Genomic DNA, 10,655 nt, shown 5'->3' with positions numbered 1-10,655 from the left:
GCTAAAAATGAAAAAGACCATCAGACACACAACAGTACACATGACACAACATAGAAAACTAAAGAATAAGCAACGAACCCCACCAAAAAACTAGGGGTGATCTCAGGTGCTCCGGCTGGGTAAACAGATCCTGTGTTGCTCATTTTATAACAAATCCGGTAAATGTCTAATTCGGTAGGTCACATTCATGAAAGGGAACGAGATGGTAGTGAGGACGTAAGGAACATATCCGATATCATTTATAAAACGGTTATTCCATAACGGTCAACCAACTCCTGATAGCGTCAGTAAAATTTACGAAGGGATGATCTTCCATAAGTTGCAAAGAAAATTCTCAAAACGCTAAAGGTTGGCCTGCGTTTGATTTCTATGTAATAGGGTCCAGTTAATTATAAAAATGATGCTTGGAAAAAAAGCTGGCATAAGTATTATACAACTTGAAATACAAATACTAGTAATAATGAACCTCTTGAACGATAAATTAATCTGGTGGGGGAGCATGTAACTCCTTTGCTATTATTGGTAAATTTTGTTTTGCTCATGACAAGGATCACATCGGTCATAAGACACATTATGATTAGCGACAACATGTGGCTAGGACAAATAATATATATATACATAGTCTAAATCTTGATGGCGTCTTTAAAATTTGAAAAAGATAACTTCAATTTTACCTTTCTGAAAAGGTTACTTGTAAGCATCAATCATATTTTAAGAAATGGTAAGCGTTGACGTTAGTAAGCCTTGGATTATTGTAGCTAATGACATAAACACATTCTCAATATGTAGGTTGTGCTTGAATCTTAATACATATAACTGAAAAGTTCACAATGTTAAAATAAAAGTATTTTTTGTTTTGTTTATCATTCTACTTATCCCCACTGGAAATTGTAGGTGTAATAAGAGATTGTGTATGTTCGGTAATATTTGGCCTTATTTCAAGGTAACTGGGTATGAATTAATTTACCAAAATTTCGCAAGGAGTTGACTTTATGAATACTGTAGAACAAGCGGCTTTTGTTCATTCTATTTGTCACTTTATTGTCTTTTCTTTAATAGAAGCATTTGTCATACGTTTTCAGAAAACAACCAGCGACAGAAAAACGCACAATTGTTTCCAATCGAAATTTAATCATTTTATATCTGTTCAAAACACGTACCAATGACGTGATGAAAAGGTTGTCAAAAAATAATCAAAAAGTATAATGAGTTCAGTTACACTGTGTTGTTTGTTTTTAAACGGATGTTGGGTTTTTTTCTAACTAGTTCATCAACTTAACCAGGATAATTGTAGATGTTTGTCATTACTGTAACACAATTGAGCTATCTCGTACGTATTGATTTATTGCATTGGATGCCGAATGGGTTGGTAATTCAAGAAGGTAAATGGACAAAAAGTCACAAGAGATAAACTTACAAATTTGGTAGGACAAAAAGTCACAAGTTATCTGTTGACAATTGTTTGAATATGTAAGAGAAATATATTGAAATATTTACTCTTTAATACATATATTCATATCAAAGTTTGGGAAAGGTGCCATTAAAGATTTTTTTAACTTTAATCGTACAAAAGATATTTTTAATTTTTTTGAAAAACTAAGGCTTTTCTGCCTTAGGCATAGATGACCCTAGCTGTATTTGGCAAAACTTTTAGGAATTTTGGTCCTCAATGCTCTTCAACTTCGTACTGTATTTGATCTTTTTTATTTATTTTGGATTCGAGCGTCACTGATGAGTTTTTTGTAGACGAAACGCGCGTCTGGCGTATATGCTAAATTTGGTACTGCTATCTATGATGTGTTTAGTGGCACCATGAATACATTTTAAGTGCCAAGCCACTTTGACATTTTGTTTTTTTAAACAATTATTAAATCATCTTTGATATTGTTTGATACATTTTGTGTACAAAGTTGATTTTTATACACTAGTTCAATAAAAATACAGAAATATGTTTATAGAAATAAGTGTATTTTATTCAAAGAAAATAATAAAAAAAAAATAATTGTGATTTCTTGTCCAGTGCCTTTCTGTCCTACATTCTTCAAGAAATGGAGCACTGTCCTGTCAAGGCGTGGGTTGTAAAATTAAACCCGTACGTGTTTGATGCATTTGACCTCAATATCAATGACTAGCTATATACTAGTAAATATATACAATATCATCAATTCTCAGTCTCGCATAAGGTTAAGGGTTCTCTAGATTCTACTTTCAATATATAGCTAAAAGTGCCTCTAGTGGTATTAAAGATCAACAAACAATCAAACTATCCACACAGATTACATTGTGGATGTATGTGTATATAAGGCGAAACAGTATATCTGCTATTGCAGAATGAGAAGACGGGACCTTGAGAAAACGTAAAAATTAGTTTTCAAAGAAACAAAATTCAAGATATCAAATATGATAGATCTTTGTTCAGACGATCACAGTTATCGTCAAACAGGAAGTTTATGCCTGATAGATATGAAATCATTTTTTAATACTGATGCTGATAAATGTTTTGTGTTGAATGAATACTTTTCAGATAACCATTCTTCGTATCAAAGTGGGACTTCATTTGTAAAATGTATGATCATTTCCTTAAACTGCTATTTGTATTGTACTTTTAAAATAACTATCTACTAAAACATTGTGATATAAACTAGACTATGCATGAAATATCACACAAGAGACTGCTGTGTTCAATATCGACCGAAGATCCAATCAGCTTAATTTCCCCCTGGTTCATTGACAAACGTGTTGTGTTTTTATGTGCAAATATATTGAAATATTGCTTGTTAGAAAACTGATTCGTGTCTACTAAAGTCATTGAGGTAACAAGTACCTTTTTTGTAATATTGTCCAGTAGGTTAGTGGTGGTATTGCGTTAGCTGCCTTTTTATACTGTCAATTATACCTGATTATTCCGTCGGAAGGGGACGATAAATGGCTGACCCGTGTTAAGAGATAGCCATATCTCTTGCACGTAAAAGACACCCTTGTAGATTTCGAAAAAGAGTAGGCTAATGCCGCTACAAGGCAGAACTCGCACCCGCAAAGTGGAAAGGGATTAATATAAGTTGCAAAACTTGTTTCCCAATCCACTATAAATAAATATGTTTAAACTAATTAAAAAGCAAAATCACAAAAATACTGAACTTAAAGGAAAATCTAATCGGAAAGTCCGTAATCACATGGCAAAATCGAATAACAAAAAACATCAAAAACGAATAAACAAGAACTGTCAGATTCCTGACTTGGTACAGGCATTTTCAAATGTAGAAAATGGTGGATTCAACAAATGTTTAGTTTGAAGAAAAGCTAGTCAGAAATAACAAATCGTGGTATGAAATGCGAAGAGTAAACAATTATTACCAGGTGTTCACATTGTGTATATTGACTAGATTGAACATAACACATGTTATATCATGGATGAGCTAAAAGTAGGTAGGAATGTGTATTAACTGCTTTAGTATATAATAAAGACAACAGTAGATAAACTCATCATAGATACCAGGACTAAATTTTGTATGTACGCTAGACGCGCAATTCTTCTACAAAAGACTCATCAGTGACGCTCGAATCCAAAAAAAATTAAAAATACCAAACAAAGTGTGAGCTGGTTGAAGAGCATTGAGGACCAACATTTGTTTTTAAAGTTTTGCTAAATACAGCCAAGGTAATCTATGCCTGAGGAAGAAAAGCCTTACAATTTAAAAAAAAATCTAAATTTTGTAATCAGTTAATTCAAAAATATATCCATATCAATGATAATTTATGTCTGCACAAAGTATATAACTGTTTAATTATAATACTTTGAGCTTATTTACCATGATGTCAAGCAGAACACACTCGTCAATATATAGTTCAGATGTGAATTTGAGTTATAACTGGTTGTAATTGCTGAGTTGGACGATGAAATTTTTGACAAATGCATGTATTTGAGAACTATTCCTGAAAATGAGTAAAGCATCACCTCATTCTCCTCATCCTAGGTCAACCAAAATTTGACACTTTATATATCCCCCAGAACTAGAGATTAAAGAAACAACAGACAACGCTTCCTCCGCCTCATTTTTAGACTTATATCTCGAATTTGACATACACAGTCATCTCAGTACCAGAATCTATGACAAACGAGACGATTTTAATTTTGAAATTATAAATTTCCCCCCACCTTAGTAGCAACATACCAACTTCACCTGCATATGGGATATATATTTCCCAACGTATTCTATATTCAAGAGCTTGCAGCTCCTACTCAGACTTTGTAAAACGTCATCAGTGTCTGAGTAGAAAGTTGATGAACCAGGGGTATGTCAAACAACGTCTCGTCCTTTTTCTAAAAAAAGTTCATCGGAAGGTACCAAGACCTTGTTGATAAATATTCCGTATCAACTTCTCAAATAATACACGATTGTCTTGATGTATAGATTCTGCGTACTGATGTTGTTTAACATCTTAACAACATGTTTTACTGTTCTTTCATTTGTCTTTGTTCTATTATTAATATTACTTTTACTGTTGAATGGTTTTATGTGATATCCGTTTGACGTGGGCCGGCTCGGTACTTATACATCTCGTCAATGTGTGTGTATTGGCTTTCATTTTTTGGTGGTTTGTTTTGTATATGCGACTCTTTGTATTTCTTTTGTTCTTATTACGTGACTCTGTACTTTAAAAGATTCCGTCAGTATTATTTTGGTCTAGCTATTATATGTCATTATGATATATTTCTATTATGAATTAATATATACGTTGAACCACAAACGTCAAAATCATTCAATCGCGTAGTGGAATTAACTATTTTTGGATTCTCATAAATTCTACCTTTAACTTTTGGACTAGTTTAAATCTCGGTCTATTACTGTAATTTGTTCATACATACTTTTGATTTTTTAACTCTGTATGCTTACATTGCCTATGTAAATTTTAAAACTGTTTGTATGCACATTGAACGACAAATTTATGTGACGTATACAAATTTTATGACGTCAGACACTCAAGTCAATCCATGTGTTCGTAGATAGATGTTTTTGTGTTCTGTTAAATTGTCCCTTTTAGAATTGTTATGCGATGATGACTGATGTACCCATATTTTGAGTATTTTATTAATTGTGACTTTATTTAACGCATCATGTAAATATAACGGAATTTGATGAGACTGTTATTAAAGAGAGAGGGTTATCGCTATGGAACCAGGTTTAATCCACCATTTTGTTAAGTTATGGTGAGTTCAGTATTTTTGTGATTTTACTTTTTTTTGAATGGATCAACACTCTTAGTCATGTATTAAGAGGCACATTCTAAATCTACGATGACGAATTAATAAAGTCAAAAGTGTTTGACACTTTTAAGAAACCCTTGTTTATGGATGCTTTATCCTCTCATTGAAAAACATGGGTTTCAGCAGGCAGTTTGTATTTTATGAGTACTATGTGTGCAGAATTCATAATCTTTCCGAAGATAAAATGAGAATTCTAATATGACGAGCTTCTTTCGCTTTGTAAACAATACCGTAAGAAAATTCTCGATATATCTATACTAAGCGCAGACTCAGAAATATTCAAAATAATGGATGTTACAATATACCTCCCACGTAAATCCACATGTGTTTGAACTTATTCAAAAATGCATTGCCATTTAATTGTATTTAAAATTTAAATAAAACAAAAGACAAAGAAGTTTTATTCTTATTCAGATGCAAAATAAAAAGAAATAATATACTACAACTGGTTGTGTTTATTTCCTAAATATACTAACACAGCTTTCTTTTGTGCAATTTCAATTTCATCATGGAACGCTTTCTTTATAAAAATCAGGGGTTCATTAAGGGATGAAAATTATCTTGATTTTTATGTTACGATTTTAAAAGCTATCAATATACTAATTTAAGTTAAATAAAAACAATATATGTTTTTGTCACCATCGAAGTGTGTATACTAGTACTATGGAATTCTGAGGTAGGTGTTGTTTTATTTTCTATTCTAGATATTGCATTTAATATTCGCATATTAAATGATTTCAGCGAGTCCACGACATGTCAATTTTGGTTTTAATGGTAGCTTACGAGAAAACATGTAAATTAAAAGTCGCAAATTTTGGGTGTGAGAATTAAACATTTTTTTAGCGGTAATTTACGAAATAATCAATGCAAGCTAAAGATTTATGTGATTATTTGAGCTCTATCTAACCAGGAGTAAAAAAGAACAGCTACACACACGGCATACCCATCCTCGCTTCAGTTTTTGAATGAACTTATTTGTCCTATTAGAATCGAAATAATTCATGGAAGCCATAGATTTGTTATAAATTTACACATGGCCTGGGTCAAATAAATACAAAACCAATTAGTAATTGAAATATAAAACGTCTACCTAAATATCAATTAGCCAATGTTTACAAGGATAACGCTCAGGATAAAATTCGAATATCACGGCGCAAGCCATGTGTAAATTTCCAAAAAAATCTATGGCTTCCACGAATTATTTCTTATATTATTACTGTGTGAAGACCCACACTGATTCCAAATAGACATACACCAAAGATGATATTAACATAATAGTAGACAATTTGATCTAAAACTTAAAAATTAATTTGTTAAGATTGGCTAATTGATATTTAGGTAGACATTTTGTATTTCAATTACTAATTGGTTTTGTATTCATTTAAACCAGAATTCATACAGAATCCTCTCAAAGACAAAATGAAAAAGTGCAGTTCTTAGTTTTACTTTATTAATGATGTTCTGTCATTCCATAACCCACTTTTAAATAAGCGCTGATATCATTTACTTTCTCGAGAAATGATACAATGCATCAGGTGTCCAAAGTCAATAGCAAATAACCAAAACATTCAGTCTCTTTACAGTTACAAAGTGTCTGGTTGAGTGTTTGATGTAGTCTAATTACTGTGTCACTACGCCTGTTAACACTGAGGTTGTGAGTATGAGTCCTGCAAGTAGGAGTAGAGTTTTAATTCAGTCTTTGACTAGGATTGTCATTTTTCATGTCAAAGGATGCGTATTTCTCTGGGTACTCAAGCTTTCAACACCAATAAAAACCAGATGCCATGATATTACAAAGTGCTGAAAGTATTGCTTAACATCAACCTTTAAACAACTCAAATCAATTTACAGTTGACTTGTACTGTGATCATCAGTTTGCAAAAAAAAGAAAATCAAACTGGTTTTCACCGGCAGTGTTAATTTTGCATTGAAGTGTGAGTTTTTGTGTATTGATGGCCCCAGTGTAAAGGGTTTGATATGGAGCAATAACATGTTTGTTTCTTTTCTTTTATTCTTTTTGCTGTGCATGTAGTGAATTTGTTTAATAGGTGGATGTGGTACCACATATCCTTTGCTTTCTTTGTGTATTGTTAAAAACAACAATCAGTCAAAAATACTAATAGATATATATGAAGATGTGGTATAAACTAGAGACTCTTAAGAGCTTTGTTGCTCACCTTGGTCTAGGTGCATATTAAACAAAGGACACAGATGGATTCATTACAAAATTGTGTTTTGGTGATGGTGATGTGTTTGTAGATCTTACTTTACTGACAATTCTTGCTACTTACAATTTTCTTTATCTATAATAAACTTTGCCATTTCGTTAGAGGAAAATATTGTGTAAAAATTTACAATAATTTACCAAATTAATGAAAATTGTTAAAAATTTAGTAGAAAGGACAATAACATGAATAACTCCTCAAGGGGTCAACTGACCATTTTGTTCATGTTGACTTATTTGTAGATCTTACTTTGCTAAACAGTATTGCTGTTTACAGTTTAACTCTATCTATATAGTATTCAAGATAATAACCACAAATGGCAAAATTTCTTTAAAAATTACCAATGGGGGGGGGGACAGCAATCTAACAACTAGTTGTCCAATGAATACAAAAATTTCAGGTCAGTTAGATATTGACTTGATAAACAATGTAACAACTTGTCAGATTTGCTCTAAATGCTTTAGTAATAGAGTTATAAGCCAAAATCAACATTATGTACTATGTTCTATTTTAAGCCATGGCAGCCATCTCGGTTGGTTGGACGCATAATCACACACATTATCTAAACAAGAAACCCTTATCATAATTGTGGCTAAGTTTAAAAAAATGTGGCCCAGTAGGTTTAGAGGAGAAGATTTTTGTAGAAGATAGTAAAAATTTACCAAAAATTGGTAAAAAATGACTTTAAAGGGCAATAACTCCTGAAGGGGTCAGTTGACCATTTAGGTTGTGTTGTTTTATTTGTAGATCTTACTTTTTTTAACATTATTGCTGCTTACAGTTTATCTCTATCTCTAATAATATTTAAGATAATAACCAACTAAAGGCTCTCAAGAGCCTGTTTCACTCACCATGGTCTATGGGCATATTAAACAATGGACACAGATAAATTCATGACAAATTTGTGTTTTTTTTATCATGATGTGTTTCTAGATCTTACTTTACTGGACATTCATCTTGCTACATTTATCTCTACCTATAATGAACTTGGCCCATTAATTACAGCGAAAAATATTTCCTAAAAATTTACAAAAAATTATGAAAATTGTTAAATTGTTAAATGACTATAATGGGTAATAACTCCTTAAGGGATAAACTGACAATTTTGGGCATATTGACTTGATTTGTAGATCTTACTTTGCTGAACATAATTGCTGTTTACAGTTTATCTCTATCTATAATAATATTCAAGATAATAACCAAAAACTGAAAAATTTCCTTAAAATTACTAATTCTAGGGCACCAACCCAACAACAGGTTGTCTGTTTTGTCTGAAAATTTCAGGGCAGATAGATCTTGACCTGATAAACAAATTATCCCCTGTCAAATTTGCTCTAAATGCTTTGGTTTGGAGATGCAAGCCAAATTCTATATTTTGCCCCTATGTACTATTTTTAGCCTAGTGGCCATCTTAGTTGGTTGGTAGGTCTGAAAATTTAGAAGTAGATAGATCTTGACCTAATAGACAATTCAACCCCTGTCAGATTTGCTCTAAATGCTTTGGTTTTAGAGTTATAAGCCAAAATCTACATTTTACTTCTATGTTCTATTTTAAGCCATGGCCCCCATCTTGGAAGGTTGGCAGGGTCATGCCAAACATTTTTGGAAACTAAATACCCCAATGATGATTATGGCTAAGTTTGGTTAAATTTGGCCAAGTAGTTTCAGAGGAGAAAATTTGTGTAAAACTTTACGGACGACGGACCCAAAGTGATGAGAAAAGCTCACTTGACCTTTCAGGTCAGGTGAGCTAAAAAGTTTCCTAAAAATTACCAATTCAGGGGCAGCAACCATACAACTGGTTGTCCGATTGTTTCAGTGGAAGATAGATCTTGACTTGATTAACAATTTCACCCCATGTCAGATTTGCTCTAAATGCTTTGGTTTTAGAGTTTTAAGCCAAAATCTACATTTTTTACAGTTAACAGACGACAGACGCCAAGAAATGAGAAACACATATAAACCACATCAACAAACGACAACTACTAATTATCAGATTCCTGACTTAGGCCTAGGCAAACAAATGCAGCGGGTACCAAACTATGTCTATTTCTGTATAAGAACAGGAGATTTCTATTTTTAAAAGTTTAACAAACTTGCTAATTTATACAAAACATAGCACCCATTGTAAATAATCAACAATATCATATATATGAATAATAAAGAGAAAAAAATTAACAGAAACAACTTTAATAATCAACATGTATTTTCCAATGCTTAAAATAATTAGAAGTCTATCATAAATGGACTATAGTCTCCTCATATTGTTTCTTAAGCGATTTGAAATATAGTCTTAGTCCATTTTCATCCAGTCTAGAGTTCCTGGCAGCCTGAACGAGCCTGGTGGCTAACTTAAAGATGGCTCTTTGTTCTAGTAACTCTCCTTCTAATTCTTGATTTGCCTGTGATAATAAATTGTGATGGATCAATTTTGTGATGCACTTATTTTAATGAAACTTTACTCTTTGTGCTTAAAAAACTATTTAACATTTTTCATATATACTGCCACTGCTTCAATAAACAACTTTTGAAATTCAACTTAGGTATCCTATGCTTTACAAAAAAATCAGTGAATATTTTAGTAACTGTTAAGCTATATGATAAGTCTGTGCTTTTATATCAATAAATCATTCAAGGCCTTCTGTTTTGATTGTATAATTGTAAAAGTACTATTATAAATGGCCATATAATTTTAATAAATGTCTTATGAGAATTTTTATTTTAAACACAAGAGTGCACACACGGAAATGTTTCGCCTTCTTCATAAATTATTGATATTATGCTGATACTGTCACATAAACTTAACATAAACCAGGAAAACTAAACATTGACCTTTGAAACATGAGAATGAGGTCAAGGTCAGATGAACCATGCCAGGCAGTCATGTTAAGATAACAATTCCTCCATACTTCAAATATAGCTGACTTATTGCTTATAGTTTAAAAAAAAAGACCAAAACACAAAATCTTAACACTTAGCAATGAACCATGAAAATGAGGTCAAGGTCAAATCAAACCTGCACGACTGACATATAGATCATAAAATATTTACATACACCAAATATAGTTGACCTATTGCATAAAGTATAAGAAAAAATATCAAAACACAAAAACGCAGCTGGATCACTATCCCTGTGTGTTGAGCTTTCTGCGACAAAATTCGCA

At 32.1% G+C, this 10,655-nt stretch overlaps 1 protein-coding gene across 1 annotated transcript in view; it reads right to left on the bottom strand.

Moving 5' to 3' along the window:
• Positions 1 to 9,671: 9,671 nt before the first annotated feature.
• Positions 9,672 to 10,655, bottom strand: part of LOC134681657 (mutS protein homolog 4-like) — a 32,425-nt gene continuing 31,441 nt past the window's right edge. The window contains exon 23 of the mRNA XM_063541311.1: positions 9,672 to 9,893. Coding sequence (XP_063397381.1) covers positions 9,729 to 9,893 — 165 coding nt within the window. The 3' untranslated portion in view covers positions 9,672 to 9,728. The remainder of the gene's footprint in view (positions 9,894 to 10,655) is intronic.

The sequence above is a fragment of the Mytilus trossulus genome, chromosome 8 (assembly GCF_036588685.1).
Source record: "Mytilus trossulus isolate FHL-02 chromosome 8, PNRI_Mtr1.1.1.hap1, whole genome shotgun sequence".
In the NCBI taxonomy this organism is placed as follows: domain Eukaryota; kingdom Metazoa; phylum Mollusca; class Bivalvia; order Mytilida; family Mytilidae; genus Mytilus; species Mytilus trossulus.
Note: the sequence above shows the minus strand (reverse complement) of the source record. Positions and strands in the feature narration are given on the sequence as shown.